Below are 20558 nucleotides of genomic sequence, written 5' to 3' on the forward strand. Positions count from 1 at the left end.
TGAACTCTGATTGGAAGATTGCAGGTTCAATTCCTGCATTGCCCTCCCACATGTCAAAGTATCCTTGGGCAAGACACTGAACCCCACCTTGGCCCTGGTGGAAGGTTGGGGCCTGTGTTTGGCAGCGCCATCAGTGTGTGAATGTGCTGTACTGTGACTGTAAAGGAAGGTAGTAGTAAAGCACTCTACAAGTACCGGTATACACCATTTTACCATGATTAACACAAAGTGTTAAGGTTCTCAAAAAAGGAGTGGGTAGAAGAAAATCTTATTAATCCATATCCCTTATTAATCCATTCATTTTTACATATTCATAATATAATATTTATTTACATCAACACAAAATAATTAATTGGTTGACTATGATTGCACCAAGTTTCACGCCAGCAAGGATATTGTGGAGCCGATAATTCTAAATAGGACCAAGCAATAAAGTTGAGATTCAAAATTCAATTGAACTGCAACTGTTTTGAGAAGTGTCTTTGTTTTACATTAGAATGAATAAAGACTGATTTGCTTGTGAATTAAGTCTCTCATGTTTTCTATCAAACATTAAACAAGGTTAAAGTTAATTAAAATGTTGTCAACACAAAAATGAGTTTGCTTCTTAGATCCCATCTGTCAGTCTCATCTTTTTGTTGTTGTTTTCCTTTTGTTTTTCTTTTTTGCCCATAATTGTCTGATTTAATGTCAAGCTGGCTTTCTGCGATAATTCAATGTTAGTATCTTTTATGCAGGTTATTTACTCCATTTTACTGTCAGCGTTTGCATGTGATAAGAAGTTTCTATACTTTTACAGTGGCCAATAAATTAGTTCCAAAGCTGTCTAATACCAACAAGGACTGCCAACAAAATGATGTGAGATCTAAACCTTTCAATCAGACAGTTTGCATTTTCAAACACTTCAGGATCTTCCACAAGGTAAATGTAGCAGAATGAACTTTGAAAATTAAAAAAAGCACATAGAAATACTCTTAGGCCTTATTATCTTTGTCTCAGTCTTTTTTTTCCACCTCTCCTGCTCAAAACAGACACCTGCCTACCCAGAGTCTTGCTCAGTTTTACTTCATTTTATTGCCACGTGTTGCCAAAGGGGATTTGTTGTGTTTCACTCTGTAATTTTGTAAGGTTATGACCACTGCTGTGTGAATTACCCAGACTTGACCTTTCTTATAATTGGGTGCTATTTAAATAGAATTGAATTGAAATCTACTATTAGATCTCTATATGCATCCATCCAGAGTTCTAAGGTCAAGCCGTGCTGGAGAATGTGGCTCTTTTGATTAAGCTCCAAAACAGAATAATTGCAAACTTTGCTGCATTGCTGCAGCTTGCTCCAAAGTACTGCCTCTCTTGGTGAAGTATCAGGTGCTCTCTGGAACAGGTCAACGTTTCCAACTCGTCACATGCTGTTGCTTGGTCAAGGGCCCTTCCTGCCAGATTTCAGCACACTCTCGGCCCCTCACAACCACTTTTTAACAAACAGGAAATGGCTGTGTATTGCCTCGTATGTGGTCACAGTGTAAAGCCAAACATAGAAAGTGGTCTGAGAGGAGACGAGTTTTATACATATAAAGAAAAAAAAAATGAAATTTGGGACTTAAATATTATCTTTTGTTTATATTAGGTCTATTTGCCCTGTGAGGCGGATGGAAGCACATTCTGTTGACTGGATATCTGTACCATTTCTCTAATTTAATATTTCAAACCTGCGAAAAATAACAATATTTCCAGGATATTTCCGAAATGGCTAGGGTTTGAGTAGTGCCAGTGCCCAGGGACTGCATTGTAGTACTTTTACCGGCCTTGAAACAGGAACATATTTGTTCAAAGAGTAATGTATTTTTAAAAAAGAAGCTTGAGAAACCATTTTCTAACAATGACGGCTGACAGCAAAAAAGCAAATATTCGGTGAGAAAATCAATAGAACACAAGTTGTGGTTGAAATGCTTCTTGAAACGGTACTGAAAAGGTAGGTGGTTTTGTTTGACGAGAAGTAGCTACAGTGACATTGAACAGGTGAAAAATAACATCTTTGGCTGTTGAGTTCTAAAAGGTTTTTGAAAGTCATGTTTTAAGTGGAAGACACTTGTTCCTATAGCTTCATTCGAACGATATATTCTAATAATTTTAGTTTGTTTTTTTATTTTTCTGTTGCAAATTTGCATATATATAATTTGATTATTATAATTTGTATTTGGACAAACATCCATTGTGTTGACTTTTGCTCCACTTGCACAGATTCTTCATGTTTGAGTGCCTATAAAGCAGCATAATGTGATCAAATGGGTTCACATCTGTTTGGTGGGTGTTATGTTTAATTTGCCTGTGTTGTCTAGTGTTTGCTGCTGGGAAACTGTGAGAGTTGCTGCATTAAAAAAAGAAATTTGACTTTTATGGAAGTTTGAAGGAATAACACTCTAAAATTATGCAAACAGCAAAAACCAGAAGACATAGTATGTTTAAAAAATATTTAACCATGTGGATGGCTTATTGCAACTTAAAACTACTTAGAGGAGTTTGGTTAAAGTTTTTATCAGGGTCACAGACTGCTCAATGAGCTGCCTGAGCAGCTCCATGCCCCTGCTGTCCTCCAGCACGACACTGAGCTGCTGTTAGGGATCACTCGTCTACAGCCTGCAGTCTCACAGAGCGTTTGCTCCTTCTGCCTGCCCTCTGGTCCTCTTGCCCTCTTGGTTATATGTGTGGGCAGGACATTTGCTGCAATCAGGCCTAAGCCCGGGGTATTTGAAAGGGCTCTAGTTCAAATCGTACATACAACTCTCTGAAAGCAAAAGTTTTATGCAAAACAAGCAAGCATGCTAAAGATGCAACTGGTTTAAAGCAACATTGAATTTGTTGAAAGACAAAAAAAAGAAAGTGGTTTCATGGAAGGATAAAATTTGCTGCTAATGCTTTTCCTGATACTAATGACCTAAAACAGGCTGCATGCCGGAACAAGAGGTCATCAAATAATAAAGGCCTCTCACTCCTATCTTAAGCTATAGTTATAATGTTCAGACAATTCTTCCTCAACTGGAGTTAATTACAGTTGACATTTAAAGGACACCCTTGTAAAGAAGGTTGAGTAGGTGAGGAAGAAGAGGGCTGCTCTCCCTAATGAATTTGTTTTTGACTCCACTTCTAATTAGGCTTTTGTTCTTTAGGTGTGAAAAACGACTGTGAAAAACAGCTGGAGATATATTGATACTGATATTGTAGACTTGTGTACTTGCAATGTAACCATGCAATTAGAAGTAAAAAAAACCTAGAACCACATCTGCAAGAAAATCGAATGTTTAGCTGAAACACATCTGTCACATTGTTCTTGCACAGAATGAAATTTTTATAATGATTTAAAAAAAAATTGAAGCTCTGTGTGCTAAAAAAGGAATAGAAGTGTCAAATTCTTTACTTTTAGGCTTTTAGGGTACCACAACATCATCACTGATGATTTTACAAACATTAATATTTTTAATGCAATAGTTATATTACGTTCAGTTTTAAATGTAATGGTTATGACCAAACCACTTTGTGCCTCATTTGTTTGTGGGCTGAGATGTTTCTAAAGTTCCATACCTTCTCTTGCTTTCGCAGCTATGGCAGACTTCCATGTCCAGCCAGAGTCGGTGCATGCTGAGGAGTCGGGCGTCGCTCGATTCCAGTGTCAGATTCGTGGTCTGCCAGAGCCTGTCATCAGCTGGGAGAAAGACAGCCATCCGGTTGACACTGAAAACGACAGGTGGGGGAAAACTACAGCATGGTTAAATGTTCTTTTTTAAGTGACAACACTTCTTAGATAATGGATCGTTGCATTTTTCTCTCCTATAGGTACACTCTTCTGCCGACAGGTGTTCTGCAGATCACAGGACTGCGTGAAGAAGACGGTGGAAAGTATTGCTGCGTGGCTCACAACAGTGCAGGAGTGAAGCACAGCGCTGAGGCTCTCCTAACCGTTTCAGGTTCAATGCATTTTAGTTTCGCATACAGCCTGTGTGTGAAACTTTAGCACTCCATTGCATCTACCTTTGTCGACATTTTTCTAGATACATTCAATATTTTGTAGTTTCTGTCGCAGGATTGTAGAGAATCAGCACCTTTCCATCTGAAGTGCATCTTTCTCTTTTCCCCGCAGGCTCCCTGTCATCTGTTTACAAAGAGCCCACGATTCTGGTCGGCCCAGAAAACCTAACCCTCACCGTTCACCAGACTGCTATCTTGGAGTGTGTTGCTACAGGATATCCTCGACCTATTGTGTCCTGGAGCAGACTAGGTGAGAACAATAGCCTCAAAGCTGCAGTCGATTATTTTTTTCCCCTTTCGCTTGTTTGTGACATTGCCCACGTTTCCCTTTGAAATCTTAAAGTAGCGTTCTCATCAGTTCCTCACAGTGCAGATGTTATCATCCTGTGTGTAAAAGAGGTGTGTGCACCTGACATTATGTACAGTAAATCTGTTGTGCATGCAAAAGGGAAAGACATTCAACTTTTGGGCTAAATATTATGTTTAACTCTGTGCCGATGAACACCCGCTTCAACCTTCTTGTGACAGCGAGCATCTTCTCAGCGCTGGAAAGCCTCTGAGTAATTTGCTGTGAGATGCTGAGACAGATAAGATTAGTTTCTCCTCCTTCCATGTACATTTCTTTCTAAACTATCACTCAAAGTCTGTCATGAAAATTTTTTCCATCTCGTATCTGTTTTCTTTACCTATTATCCAACTTGATTTGCTGTTCCAAATGTAAATTGCTCTCCCTCCCAAGCAGTTAGGCATAATCAGATTGAGGGTATTGCACTGCACAACGCTGCCACAATGAAATGCAAACACAGTTGGATTTGTATGTATTAGATTACAGCAGGCAGGCTGGGATAAGCTGCATAATGAATCTGATAGTTTCACATCAGTCACTGCCTAATGCCAGAGTTTGTTGTTATTCTTTGAAGAATACCACCGCCTGCTAGTTTGAGCTCAGTCTTTTTTCTAACGTTAAATTAATTAGTGGCTGGCTGAACAATGTTGAAAAGAAATAAAGAAAGAAAAAACGGTGCAAAAAGAAAGAAAAAAATTCCTTTCAGACGAGAAGCTATTGAATTCTCAATAGATAAAATGTATGATAATTTAAGAAATGGCAATGAAACCCATCTTCCCAACAACAGCAGAAAAAACAATTTGACAGGTTAAAGTGGAGAACATGTGTTTTTACAGATTCCAGCTTTTCTGCTGCTCCTACTGAGTGACTGTCTAAGATGTGCTTTATGGTAACCAAGTTTGTGTCATTTGTGTGCTATTTGTGATCAGCATAAATGATCTCCAACCACTTTAGAACCAGCAAAAGCCTAAACAATCCAGTCCAGCAGCTGCTCAGTAAATCACACTGGAGTTTACATGAAATTAGCCGACGTCCTGAATGATACGTGACAACCTACTTGTATGGCTATCTTGGTTATACAGTCCTATTCTGAGTAAATGTAATAATATAGTGAGATTTTATATTTAGGTCTGAATATTTTGGCATATAAACACTGTATTTTTTTATTGACCTTATTGACTATATCTGAGTTGAATTTATGAAATCATCTCTACAGTATGTATTGTTGAACTCTGTAAACTTTTAGTCAAACTCTAGTGGAAATCTTGTTATGAAAAGGGGTTAATAAGATAAATATCTACTAAATGCAAAATAATTAGCAAATAACTCCAGTGAAGGTCATTTCCAGGTCAAGTTACAAGTGGTTTTTTTTGCCGACCTGAGAGTTTCTGAAAAAAATAAATAAAAAGGAAACGACAAACAAATATATTTCATATTCATGTCCTTGACTAAAAGTACTGTATTATTCGAAATAAGCTCAGAAACATGCATTCCAACTTGTGCTATTAAAATAACAATTATTCACAGAACATGCTCTTCACATATTAATATCAGTTTGTAGCTTAGGTCATTAGACTGAGAACCATTGTTACATTTACATCACATTTAACACAAAAACTTAAAATACCACCCCATTCATCTATTTCAAAAGTGTTCCCACTGGTCTTTTAGTTATGATTATGCTGTTTTTGGACAAAATGGGGGGGGGGGGGGGGGGGGGGGGGCTGTGTCGTACATAGCTTCTGCAGAGCGGCAGGAGTTAATCAGAAGTTCACCTCTGAGTTGTGGCCACACGCTCTCCTTGTCTCCCATAACTGATCTGTTTACACTCCCTTCCGCTTGGTTACACCCCCTCAAACCCCCAACCTAACATCAGCTATGCAACAAACATGGCAAGCAATTTCGCAGCTATTCAGTACAGTTTGGATAGCTCCGACAAGGAAGACAAAGACGTACACAGATCCATTCGTCTACAAGTGGATGCATCAGAATGGAGCGAAGCAGGGCGCTTGTGGCCCGCCCAGCATATTTTCTACGCCACAAGTACAAGCTTTGTCAAACTACTTTCAATACTCAGAAAAGCAATTTTGTGCTTAATTTTCTATATATATATGTTTTCCATCGTCAGAAGAAAAATGCAGCAAGAACAAGAACATGTAAAAACACCCAAAACATGATTTTCATTGGAGTGGCACTTTAAAGGTGTCTTACGGTTGAGGGCAACATTGGGTGAAGTTTCTCGGCCAATTAAAAAAAGACTGTCACACCTGGGGATTTAACTCACAGCCGACAAAATGGCTAATGGCTGGTTAATCCACTGAGCTGCAGCCTTTACTCCCAGTTACTGTTCATCACTAAGACCTCTGTGGATGGCAGATTTATGCTTGATCTTGCACCTAGATTTAATTCTGTCATCCACTTTATTCTATTTCTTCTCTGACAAAATCAGTTGGGACAGATTTTCAAATGTCAAATTTATGCAGGGCCAATCTTTCACATTGTCTGTTGAGGCAGGACGATAACTAAAATGAAATATGTTTTAAAGAGGAGCGGGTAGAAGGGAAATACTCATTTTATCTTTTTATTTTTAGTTTCATTTATTTGGTGCAAATGTCTCGGTGGCTCGAAAAACAGGGATATAGATCACGACTAAGTTGAAATGACACTGTCAGTTTGCATTTCTAACAGGTGGCCATTCCCCTGCATGTGTCCAACCCGGTGCCCATCTTTCTGCCCCCCTGCTTGGCCTTTTTCACACATCAAATCTGACCCATTCAGGCTTACAGGCTGCAGATGGTAATCATAGGTGGGATTAGAATGTCCCCTTGGACCCACAGCTAATATCACAAGCAGATTGAAGCCATTGTGGGGTTTGACACTGCAGATAGCGAGCGCCAAAAAGTGTGAGCTTATCATGTAATTACAGCACTGGCAGAGTGAAGGCAGCTGTGGGTTGTGGAAGGAGACAGAAGATCAGAAGTTGCTGTTAAAGTCTCTGGTCCCCAGGGTGGCAGCCAAAAAAAAAAGCAGTAAAGCTTTTAAAAGTAAAATTTACTCCAAAGATTTTAGAGAAAAATGAAAGAAAGCACTTTGTCTTACTTGAGTGATCACGCACCAAGGAGGAGCTGCTGTTACATTCAAATCTACTTCTTCTACTTCCTCCTTGAGGCTGCTGCAGCAGCCGTCTTCATCACATTTTAATTCTGTGCGTCGTATCCTTGAAGGAGGAAACAACCCTGCCTCAGTCAAAAAGTGGCTGCATTTTGTCAGTCCTAAAAGATTTAAACCCACTTAAATCTTTACTACAGCGCAAACACACACCTGTTAAACCATGTCTAACTGCAGTGTGTGCTCCACATGTGTGCCCCTAGCCCTTTTTCTTTCTTGCCCTATATAAATTCTTTCCCATCCTTGACAACTGCCCTGGTTTTTTTCCCCTTGTGATTAGACGGCCGGCCCATCGGGGTGGAGGGAATTCAAGTGCTTGGCACGGGGAACCTGATGATCTCTGATGTCGGTGTACAGCACTCAGGAGTCTACGTGTGCGCTGCTAACAAACCCGGGACCCGCGTCCGAAGGACAGCTCAAGGACGTCTGGTTGTCCAAGGTGAGTTCTGAGTTAAAACAGAAACAACAAAACAAACTGAGATTTGGTCAAATAAACCCCAGAAAAATGGAAACCTGCTGTCGGATTACTGTAATTACAATGGATAATAATTTGTAATACTTCTTTCATGAGTGTGTAGTTTTAATGCTGTGGAATATATTGAACTAAAAAAAACATTTTTTAATTTTGTTTTACCTGCCTGGTATGATGGAATATTAGGGCCACCGTAAAAAAAAATATATAAATTAACAAATGAATTGACAAGAATTGTCAGAAAAAGCCATGCTTCATCACAAAATATAGTTAGTTGTGTAAGCCTCCATCCACATTACATGCTGACTAAATCCATGAATGCAGCAGTTTATGGTGATGGCATAAGGCTTAGGTATCATAGGTATCAATGTGACGGAATGCATTTGGACCTCTGCAACTTTACTGCTGACTGCGTAAACGGAACGGCTGCCAAAACTCCACTCCTTGTGGGTCAAGAATCTTCATCTGAAGGGGCCCAGTTTCCTGTAAATTCTTTTCAATGGCCTAATTATAAGAAAACAATGTTGACTCACTAAAAGACTTAGTATTTCTTTATTTGTGAAACCAGTGCTGAAGTAATTGCTTATACTGTGCTCTACGGCCGAATCCAAATTCTTCCTCCACCCCTACATTTCGCCCTCCAAACAGAGATTTATAGAAAAATAGCGTCTTCTAATTTGGACTTCACTCTCATTCGCTGAGATCATCAATAGTGGGCGGTCATCCACATTAGCGCCTAGCTGCCAGTGCTTGGAAAATGCATAGCAACATTGCGTTTGTAACTTGTAAAAGTCCGGCTAAAACAACAAGTCATTATTTATATTTATATGTAAACTTCTGTGCTTCAGAGCACACCAACATGAAGAAATGCGTTTCTCCTCCGTGGTACAGCGAAACGCAGAGCACCCTAGTGGCAGAGGGATACAGACCCCTTCTCTGTGAGGGTTTCCCATTCAGAAACCTATTTCAGACAGCCCTATCCTTCCACATGTCCCTACAACTGAGGGAGAGGGAGAAGTCGAAGGGGAAGAATTCGGATTGTAATGACTTTCTCTTGAGCAGTAGGTTGTTTCAGTGTCAGAGAAATTACATCCACACCACTACATAAATCTATAAAGTCTTCAGTAAAACCTTCATTTGTTTTCTACATTGCAGTTTAGAGATACCGGTACTAACATTTTTCTTCACCAGTGTTGGCTATTACATGGAGGCACACTATGATGTGCTGTAAATTACACTTGTGGAGGTGCATGTGATTACATATTTTATGGCATGTTGCTTGTGTGATAAGAGAAAAGATTGTTTTTCATTTGCAGGCACTGTGACTATGGGGTAACCTGATGATTAGAGGAGATTAGAAATAGGTAAAAAAAAGCAGAAAGTACTGAAATCAGGCTGGCACAAAAAAACATTCTGACTGTGGCAATAGAGATCATCATTATGAACTCAATTCAACTGAAAATGAGTAGTAAATTTAGAATTGTAGTTGCTAGTTACTCTATCATTATTGGGAAATGTAATTCCAATTCATTGATTGTTTTTGTCATGTTTTGGTCATAAAAACAAAATAGGAAAAACATTCTGAAATAAATGATTCCTGCAGCTCTGAGGATCACTCAGTTTATTGCTTATTTCCCTGTTCCCTTTGTTGCAATGCATACATGCTATTTCATCCCCATTGATCTCAATTAAACGACATCATAAAAAAACCTAGAAATACACTCAGCATCAGTAGGTTATTTAAATTTCATTTAGAAGAATATATATTTTAAATCTTTTAGTCGTCTCTCCAAATTTGACCGTTTTTGTGAACTTATCCGGTTTTATTTCGGTAGTTTTTATTGCTGGAGTTGGGATGTGACAACAATCACTGTTTGCTTTTACTCCTAATTGGGTTTTGTTTTAAATTATTGTTATTTATTCATAATTATATGTTTTCCTCCAATTAAATTTTCATTTTTTATAAGATAATCTCCACCATTGTTTCTGTTAGTATGAGCCAGACATTGTTTTTTAAAGGACCCATATCATGCTTTTCTTAAGCCTTTCAAAGTAAACTATATTCATTTATATGGTAATATATTACCTTTGGCACACTAAAGGAGGATTTTTTTTAATGGAATATTAGTTATTTTCACAGCTAATTTTCCTACCAGGAAGTAAAACAAATCGATCTTTGAAGCACCGCCTTTCTCTTTATAGCCCCTTTAAATCCCACTAAATGCGTAGTTCTACCTCTTGTTAGCAACAAGTTATATTTGTTTATTGGTTTAGGAAAAGTATGTTATATAAAATCACAACAGCTATATAAATATCAGAAATGTTTGGGTTTTTTAGGCCTTTGTTCATTAAAACCCTCCAATCGATTCCACACTTTTTAAATTTTACAACTAAAAGGACCAAAGTACTTTAAAGATCACAAAATAAAACAGAAATGAGAACAAACACTGAAATACTTTAAAACAATGAAAACATTCAAAAGTAAAGCATAAATGAACTCGTTTTTTAATAGGTGATCAGAATATTCAAACTATAAAGACTGCACAGATTGTAATCAAATGTATAAATAGGTCACATGGAATGTAATTAGTATTATTATTATTAACAGATTACTTAATTACACGAACAATAAATTACATTAACTGTTATCGGCTCTCTTGAAACACAAATTGGTTACATGAACTACAATTGGATGAGATTTTTCATCAAATTACATAATCTTAAATAAAATTAAACAGATCTTGGAAAAATGTATAATCAAAATGTGATTTGAATTTCAGAGGTAAGCAATGGCAATTTCAGTCTCTCAGTTACATTAACTAAAGTACTTTTCTGTGATAATTGTTCTCCCATAAGTTATACAACTGTAAATAAGTTAAAAATATTGGTTTATTGATTTATTTAACCATACTTTAATGATAATAATTGCTCATATTAATGATAAACATTTTCTACTTGTACTTGAAAGAAATGTGTATATTTACTCATTTAAAATAGGCTGTATTTGTCTACTTACTTGTACCTTTTATTCTTGTTGCATCTCATCATCATTAATTGTATTGATTTAGTTCAAAAATTTGTTCAAACTATTACATTGTACTTTTTACACAGTAAATGTTTAAATGATTACTTTTAACTTATACTTGAGTTATATTATTTAAATTCAAAATATGTTGCTTTGTGAATTTTTTTAGACTTTTTCCATTTTCCTTTTCAACAGGTCTATTTAGTGTAACCATAGAAAAGTTTTATGAAAGGAAAAAAGAGCATTGTAGGAGGCTTTGTGCATTAATGGATGAAAAGCAAAAACATAACCCAGCTTTTGCTTTCTAACATATTGATCAGATAGACCACATGTTGCCCCCGTGCATATCAGTATTGATGATGATCAATATTCCATCACGTTGTCAGGTCCAAGACAAGCCTTTCCCTCACAACTCACAAGATGAAAAGCAACAGCTGTTAATTATGAGTCGATGTCTTTGGTTTTTGTTATCGATTTCTGGAAACAAAGAAACAGGATTAGCTCAGAATAAATGGTTGCTGGAGCTGTTTCATGTGACAGAGGAGTGATCAGTTTCTAGTTCTGGAGGAGGTGGTCCATACATGTGGGCTGGAGAAAACCTGCATGATGCCTCTGCGAGTGTGAGACTCAGTTTAGAAAAGAAGTTTATTGCATTTATGGTGGAATTGAACTGCTTTATTAAACTAAAGACACATATAGGCTGAAGCAGGAGTCACACCTTTAAAGCAGGTATGGAAAATTACAACAGGTGGACAGGACCTGGACACTTACACACGTAAGGGCTAATTATTCTCAGCCCCCCTCTGAATTCTGCTTAAGGGCTGACCATTTTAAAATAGGTCACTTTTTGAGCCACAGCTCACATGTTTTAGTTTTTAAAGATCTGTGAAAATCATGTTTTTTGTTGTTTTTTATTATGTTCTTGTAGCCTTTTATTATGATGAAGGATATATGTAAAACACTTTAAGATTAATACTGCGTTTCTGAGTATTTCTTGATTCAAATCGTGATGAATCAGGAGCAGACGAAAAAATGCCATTATAAAAAGCTCTCAGTTGTGACGTGAAAAGTGTGAAGGGCCAAAGTCTCCCTGCTCCATGCCAATGCATCCACTTGCAGACCAATGGATCCATGTACGTCTATGTTTTCCTTGTTCAACCTGGTATCTGGCTCAAAACTTTACAACAGGATACCCTATTTCTGTTATACCTCTAGTGTTGGTTTGGGGATGTGAGCAGCTGGAAGCTAGCGGGAGAGAGTGGAAACGAAGGGTTGATGGGATGTCAGCGGAAACTTACTTTCACAACAGCCCCACCCACACCTCAGTGGCAAGTTTCTGATGAACATTTGCTGCTCCGCAGAAACTACTGCATGTCACAGAAAATTACACGTTGCTAGAAACAGCATCATCACAATTAAAAGACCCCTGCAATCACTTTTACAATGGATCAAAACATGGTTGGAGGGCAGAACCCAGCAGAACTTTTCCAAGCTTGAACAAGCATTACTACATAACCTTGAAGTGAAGAAAGTCCAACTTTGTCAAAGTCAATGACTTTTTCCCTTTAAAAAGTTTGAGTTTGGAGTTCAATAAACATCCTGAAAAAAAGAATTCTTGATGGGGTTTATAATTCGTGCATTGCATCAGCTATAACTGATTCAATATGCAGTTTCACAAATTTTTGAGCATTTCCTAATCTTTTGAAAGCTTCAGCAACTCTGAGCTGGAAATAAAAGTTTACAAAAAGGAAAGAAAAGAGAAAAGCAGAGCTGATTACACTGTTAGTCATGTGTAAATGTCTTTATAGCATCACTTTCAATTTAAAATCTAAACTTTTTATGATTTGTAGTTCAATCATTCTGGTTCCCTAGAGGATATTAAACACAAAATGGTTGATATTGATTTGCTTATCAATGTCAATCACTGAAACAATTGTTAAAAAGTAGTTTTGACCAATTATGTACTTTTTCCTTAAAAATAGTGATCAGAGTTCTTGATCCATTTTTTTAGGGAAATTTAAAATTTAGAAATGGGTTTTGTTCCTGCATGAAACTGAAGAAAGGTAGGTGGATGATTAAGAATTTAAAAAACTGGGTTTTTCAAGGTATTGCTTCAGCATGATTTTCTGTTTGCTTCCCAGGAACAGGCATGACTTCAATCCAACATCTGTTTATCATTTTTTATAATCCCTAATAAAGTTTACATTAAACTAGAACAGAATCAAGGCAATAAAGCTTTCTGCTTTTGCAGATTTTCTTGTCAGGCAAGCCGGAAACTGTCTCAGACGCACTTGGAAGCCGATTGCTTTGCTTTGAAAAAAAAATCCCGTCTTTGAAACTGCAACGTCATCTGACAAAGTGCAAACTAATTAAAGTTGTGCTGTGATTCAGAGGCACGGATCACCTGCTGAGAGTGAGAGGTGCATGTTTAGATCATTTCTCCTCACAGCTCACAGTCTCGCTATGAAACAGAAGAACAAGACTTCAAACATGCCAAACAACTCAGTGAAGCTGTGGAGCAGACAGATGGAGGTGCTCCCTGAAGGTAGCTTGCGCTCTTGCTGCAGGACTGAAAGTGTTTTTCCTCAAACCCTCAGGATCTCTTAGTGCTGTAAAAAGAAAAAAAAGTTGCAAAACATTGAAATATGTGTGTTGTCTTGAAGCTGTGAAGTAAAAATAATGAAATCAGGTTTTATGTTTAGTGGGTCAAAACTTACTTTAACATTTTTCAGTAATGGGTATGAAAATTATTTGTAACTGAAAAGACTAGAAGGATGAGTTGAAATTGGCAAAACATTAAAATTTTCATAGAAAGTAGATCAGGAAGAGATGAATACTGATGTTAAACAGTGTTCACAAAGGAACCCTTAACAAAAATGGAAGTTTTTTTTATCCGATTAAAGTGTATTTGAGTAAACATTGAGCTAAAGCCTTTACATTCATTCAGAAATGTCTTAAAGTGACACACTAAAAGTCTGTCCGAATGACTTTGGAGCCTTAAAGCTACTCAAAGAAATCCAAGGGTTTAAAATGTTTAACTGAAAAACTAGAGCAGCCGTGATGATAACAGATGATGGAGACAACAGAGGAAGCAGAAAAACACACATAACTAAATGGCTTGGAAAGCTTTCCTTATGACTTGACTGGTCCTAATTATGATAAACCTCACACTTTTTATCTTTTATTTTAAACGACATCAGGCATGAGAAATTGTTGCTCAGCATCTGTCACTCTTTTACTTTCCTTTTCCACCTTTGTGCTAGCATTTCTCTCAGTCTCTTTTATTTACCGATTTGGGCATCGATCTTGACTCTCACAATAATTGATCCTGGCCTGCATTATAGATTTTATTCAGTATTTACACGTTTACCTCTCCCCAACGTTCTCACACTTTTTCAGCCTTTTCGTCACACTTACTTTTATTCAGTTTCAAACCCCTCTGCATCAGGCTGAAGGTCCTAACAGTGGATTTCTTTACCAGTTATGTCTGTGGCAGAGTTAGAAACATGTGCGCTTTACATTCTTTGTGTCTGTGCTCTTTCAGCTCCCGCTAAGTTCGTTCAGCCTCCGCAGTCAGTTTCGCGACCGGTCGGCACAACCGCCATCTTCACTTGCCAAGCTCAAGGTGAGCCTGAGCCGCAGCTCACCTGGTTGAAGAATGGGCAGGTCCTGGAGCCAGGAGGACATGTCAGACTCAGGAACAACAACAGGTAAAACAATTTTCAGTAAAAAAAAGAAGAGATTTTATTAGACTTTAATAAAGAAAAAAAAACTCATTTAAGGAAAAGCCATGCTTATTCTACCAGAACTACTGCCCTTAACTCTTCAGACAATTTAAATTCTACTGATAGTCATTCTTAAAACTATAAAGATCTAAGGACTTCTTTATTTTTCCCGGTATTACTTAGTTATTTAGTTAAATTTATTTAGGAGGTCCTACTTGTATCTTGACTGTTTATTTTTAAAACCATTCAAATGTGAGTTGATTAATGGGTAAATCTTTATGAGATGTAGCAGAAAGAAGAAAAAATGTTTTTTTTATTCACGTTTGTCACCTATTTGTGTTTGACTGGTATAATGTATTAGGGTTAACAGTATAAAAACACATTTCTGACTAACATTACATTACAAACTTTGTCCTCACAAAGCTGAAACCAGCTGATCAAAGTAAAATTAGTATTCTAAATCCACACTGACCTCCCCTCTGGCCTCAGGAAATGCTCAGTTTTGCTGCGTTGCCGTGGTTCGTAACACCACAGCTTCTGCATTACACGCCTGCTCTGACCCAAGCCACATTTTTTTATGTCTTTAATGCAAACTTGCTCTGGGCTCGATGCTGGAGTCATTCTTATCACGGTCTATTTGGAAATGAGAAAGGGAGCGGCTCTGGCTGATGCCAGCCACAACCTGCTCCTCCATAAAAATCATGTTACAGCCAGAATTTTCTACATAGTAATAGCAATAATGATGTTTGTGCAATGCTGGAATACCAGAGGTGATGCAAATGAGGTTTACTATGAGAATAAAAACTGCTCATGGCCACATATTTGTGTATTTCATTCTTTAACTTTTCTCTGTGTAGACTAAACCTGTGTGTAAAACATATTTTTAACCACACATAGTCATAGATAATGGGGACTGGAAAGTTCTGCTTTTGGCTTTCAGTAATCACAGCTTTTTTATGATACATGAAAAAAGTCTGAAGTGTGTGTATAAAAATCAGACAGGCACAAACAAAAATCAATACTTGCACTCCACTGCAGTGGCTAAAAGGAGCAGACTCAAGCCTCGCTTACATTTATTTCCTCACTCCCACCAGCTTTTACCAGTTTGTTTGGCCAGACAGACAGAATAAGAGACTAACAAAGAATAAAGGGAAAAAAATAACTGACAAGTCAGAGTAAACAAAAAAGGATTAAAAAGAAAGAACCTTCAAACTAGAAATGATAAACTTGCAGGACAAATAAATGAACAGTAACTGAAAGATAAAGTGAGCATTACACTTGCTATCATTACATATGACCTGCTATGATAAGTATCTCATGCATCACAAACTATGCATTGTGATTGGTTACAGAGACAGAGCTCAGCTTGAGATCTACCATTAGCTAATGAGCTCCTACACTCAGCTGGTTGACCAGGAAAATGTAATCAGGCATTTGAGAACAGAGCTGCTTGAAGTGCTCCTTAAGAAGTGCACGGTGTCGCTGAACTGCACAGCGGGTGGATGCTCTGATATTACATGAGAACGTGTTTAGTGTTTCTATTTAGAAAAAAATTTCTACTTTTCAAGTGAAAAAAAAAGCAGATTTTTCCATCTATTTCTATAGGTAACAGTCACTAGAATCACTAAAACCCCTTCAACAACAAAAATAACAAATTATATGTAGAGATCTTCGCAATCATGTGACTGCCCTCACCAAGACACTGCCATTTTTTTCACAACCTTTATTTTTCACTCAAACAGAAGTAGATTCTGGTCCTGTAAATGTACATTGTAGAGGTGTAGCGATTCATTTGAACCGTTCATATAATTTGTGGTTGACGAAGCAAATCATAGTCCATAGTTGTTCATCTTGGTCCCGTTTTTGCTTCTATCACATGTGTGTTGTCCACTGTGATGGCATTTGGTCATTTTAATGGTTTATTAAAATGACCATGCCTCAATCCAAATGGTATTTTCTAATATAGATATAATCGATTTATTTTTATTTTGAAGCAATTTTAATATATAATGGGTCAATTGGATTTACAAATTGTCTCAGAGAGATCGATCTGGTTGGATCACAAGAATGTTAATTAGCTGATCAATTATGTCAATTATTTGTTACACCCCCATTAAAAATCTAAAATGGATTGTAGAATTTGCTTACTCCTGATCCTTAAAAAACATATACATGGATGCAGATACTTAGTGTTTCTGTAGAGATACTCTACAGCAAAAGGCTTCTGTCTTCTCTGTGCTCTCATGGCTTTAACCTTCAAACACAAGGGAAGGGAAGGTAATGCCTTTCAGACTGTTTTCACATGCAAATATGAGCATTTACAGGATTTACTGAAAAGAAAAAAGAAAAGGACCAGTCCACATATTCACAAACATCCCCACGATGCATGACATTTTTTATTATATAAACATACCTGTTTACATATAGAAATTCTGGTGTTTTAGCCATTACTCCTCATTTACATGCAGCCCTTATACACAAACGCCCAGAAAGGACATAACAACGCTGCAAAGAAAGCAGTGATGTCCCAGAGGAGCTGACCGGCTTCACCTGTAAACAGTCATTAGTGCTCATGGTAAAGGTGAGCGCACTCTCTTTCTCGTCTTATGACACCTTGACTTCCCATCCACACACTTCACTGAAAGCCTTTTCATCTTTAGCTGCAGGAATATACTATTTGAAGCCTCAATGGTTTATGCTAATGATGAATGTAAAGACTTGTATGCAGTTTAGAGTCTGTAAAGCTGACATCTATTATTATATGAATGGTAGTCTCACGTCAGGCATTGAAGAGTCACTAATGAGGGCAAACATAAACTAAAGAAGACGTTTTATTAATGTTTTAATGCTTTGTTGTGGTCTTAAAGGAAATTTCAACGTTAATTCAAAAATAGTGAAAACATCAACATAATTCCGACAGTTTGAATTCATAACGTTAGACTTTATAAAATCAAATAACTACTGGTGCTTTCTACAGGAAATATACTACATCAAACTTACCAAAGAAAATGAACAATTGATATATTAGGGTAGAAGTAACTCAGTTGTTACTAAAATATCGATGTGTCATATTTTAGTCATTTCCATTTATTCTATGCTTTTTTATTTTTTTTTTCATCAGAAGATTCAATAAAACTATGGAGTGCACTATAGGTAAATCCGATGGACTTGTTTTAATTGGGCACAGAATGTTTAAGTATTTTACGATTTCATTTGGTTTGGTTTGGTTTGCGCTGAGAAGACCAAACCACATGGAAAGATCACAGACTCCTAACACTTGCTCATTTGAAGCACTGCAACCCCCCCCCCCCCCCCCCCAACTAAATTGTGTTAACTGATAGGACGTTTTACAGCATCCATGTTTTATGCTTTTTTTCAATTCCTTTTATTGGTCCACATGTACTCATTGATTGGTTAAATGTTTTTTATTAAAATAGATTTTAACACACCAAATGTATTTGTAAGAAAACTGAGACTTTGTCCAAAGTTTGATAGTTGGTTTGTTCCAGAGTTCAGATGATCTTTTACAGCTGCCAAATAAGGGACACTTTCTACATAGGGTAGGTCCAGACCAAGCAGGTCATTGTGAAAAACCCCTAAAGCGAAACTATTTCTAATTTAAAAAAAGCAAAAAAACATGATAACTTAAGAAGTTAGCAGTAGAAGTATGTGGTAGGACCACGCTTTACATGGAAACGTAAATAAATGATGAATAGGGTTATTTTTTGTCACTGATAAAAAAAAAAAAAACTGTATTTTTTTGTTTGCTGTGTCCTAGCTGGCTGGGGTTCAGGCCTTGGCCTTGAACTCTGACCCGTCTGCAATCAATCATATCCTTCAGCTCTCCCCTCCTCTTTAAGCGGAGACAGCTCATCGACAGCTCCAACCCCCTCCTCCCCACCTGCCCAAATCCCTTCCCCTCCTCTTCCTCATGTTTCCTCTTTGTTCCCATTTTCCCCCTTCAACTCTCACTGAATCCAGAATGGCCCTGCTGGCCTTTGAGGGGGAACGGCTCAGAAACAATGACGAGTAAACACAGCCCCAGCAGCTGAAATCGCACCCAAACAGCCACTGTCACCCACTCTTCTGGCTCTCAGCCTTATCTGTCAATCAGTGAAATGACCTTGAACTGATGAGTAAATGATGGTGTCAACCTGTCACAACAGGAAAGCTTGGCTTCAGAGCTCAAGGCAAACAAAGAGTACAAATTCTGGCAAACCCGTTCCATACTTTTTTTTTGTTCTTTCTATCACTTGTTTGCAGCAGCTCCCCGAGGACCTATTTCCTGCACCTGAGGTGTCTGATCAGGCTGCCAAACTGTCCATCCATCGCTGATATGAAAGGCTGTCAGAGATGTGATGGTTGAGTGGCAAGCTGGAGGCTGGTGACTGCTGCCACCTCTGGGGTTAGAGGTCAGATGGGCGCAGAATAAGTTATTTTGATAACTATTCAGATCGAAACCACCTGGGAGGTCAGAAGAAAAAAAAAGGGATTTAATTTGCACAACTGATTCACACTCAGAGAGAACTTTATGTAAGCGCGTCATTGTAAAATAGGACATAGAATTGTTTTCTTCTCCATCTGAGACGCTGATGTCGAATCAGACTCCCCTGTCCACAGAAATCCACCCTGACAGTACAAACTGAGCTGAGGCTGATAGATCAGTTCTGTCCTGAATTCCCGCTTTCCTCATGCCCCAGTTTCAGGTCCAGCAAGTGTGAAATGCAGCCTCTGTGGACGTCAGTGTTCTTTGAATGAATTGCTAGCTTGTCATGAATGAATTGTTACGAAGCCTGGGTCTTTTTTTTTTTTTTTTTTTTTAACAAACTCCCCAGTGTACTTCTTGTCATTCGAAAAGATGACATTCAGTTGACACATTTGGTGACAGAATAGGGACACACTCTTTAAGACGTTGAAGTCCAGTGACATTTACGTTCTCTGTTCAAGCTTAAAGCATTTAAAGCCAGAAAGACTTTCTTTTTTAACATAAATACAAGCTAACTCTGCAAATATCATGACCGCTGAAATCACCACTTTAAGTGGACGTGACTACAATTCAGTCTTTACTTTTCCAAAGGGATTTGGAAATTTTGTTTTGTCAGTTATTTTCTTTGTGTAGCCTTTTATATGGAAAAACATGTAGCCTTGATGTGAAAAGTTGTGTTTTAGACCACAGGGCTTCCTTTCTATACTATGTTAGATTTATTATTCTTTCTTTTGCCTTAGGATAGGCAATATGTGAGAAGTGGAATGTGTATTCTTGCTTTAAAACACCCACTCAGACTTCACACCGATGCCCACACGAAGCAAAAACATGCACACACAATGCTACCTTTGCCTTTTACAACACTTTATTTTCCGGAAAAAGTAGACTAGCCAGGTTGGAGTGAGGACAAAACAATCAAAGATAGAAACATGAGGACAAAGAGCAGAGGGTGGCAGAAGTGAAGGTGTTATACAGCGACGGGAGAGTGCTGTCAATTGGTAGTTGAGGTCATGTGTGTGCAGGACAGATGAAATGTTTCACTGATGCAAGCAAACCCCATTTTTCAAAACCCTGAAATAGATTTATTGACTCCCCGGGGAGCTGCAGCGAGAGACAGATCTGTTTGAATGTATGCGCTTTGCATGAGTAGGGACCTTTCTATACGTTCTGCTGCTGACTGTCTTAGGTGAATGTGTGCCATAAATCTATTTGCCGCTACGCAGCCGAGCACGGGGCTTTGTGCACTTGACATGCATAATGTCACGTTCACCTCCTGTGCTATATCCTCCTCTTTTCGTAGGTGTGAAGTAACA

General features: G+C 37.9%; 1 protein-coding gene across 1 annotated transcript in view; it reads left to right on the forward strand.

The window, feature by feature from the left end:
• The window catches only part of igdcc3 (immunoglobulin superfamily, DCC subclass, member 3), a 63932-nt gene that overhangs the window by 31293 nt on the left and 12081 nt on the right, over positions 1-20558 (forward strand). The window contains exons 3-7 of the mRNA XM_004067122.5: positions 3598-3742; positions 3832-3962; positions 4136-4273; positions 7818-7976; positions 14579-14744. Of these exons, the coding sequence (XP_004067170.1) occupies positions 3598-3742; positions 3832-3962; positions 4136-4273; positions 7818-7976; positions 14579-14744 (739 nt within the window). The remainder of the gene's footprint in view (positions 1-3597; positions 3743-3831; positions 3963-4135; positions 4274-7817; positions 7977-14578; positions 14745-20558) is intronic.

Source organism: Oryzias latipes, chromosome 3, assembly GCF_053564925.1.
Source record: "Oryzias latipes strain Hd-rR chromosome 3, Olatipes_Hd-rR_3.1".
NCBI lineage: Eukaryota > Metazoa > Chordata > Actinopteri > Beloniformes > Adrianichthyidae > Oryzias > Oryzias latipes.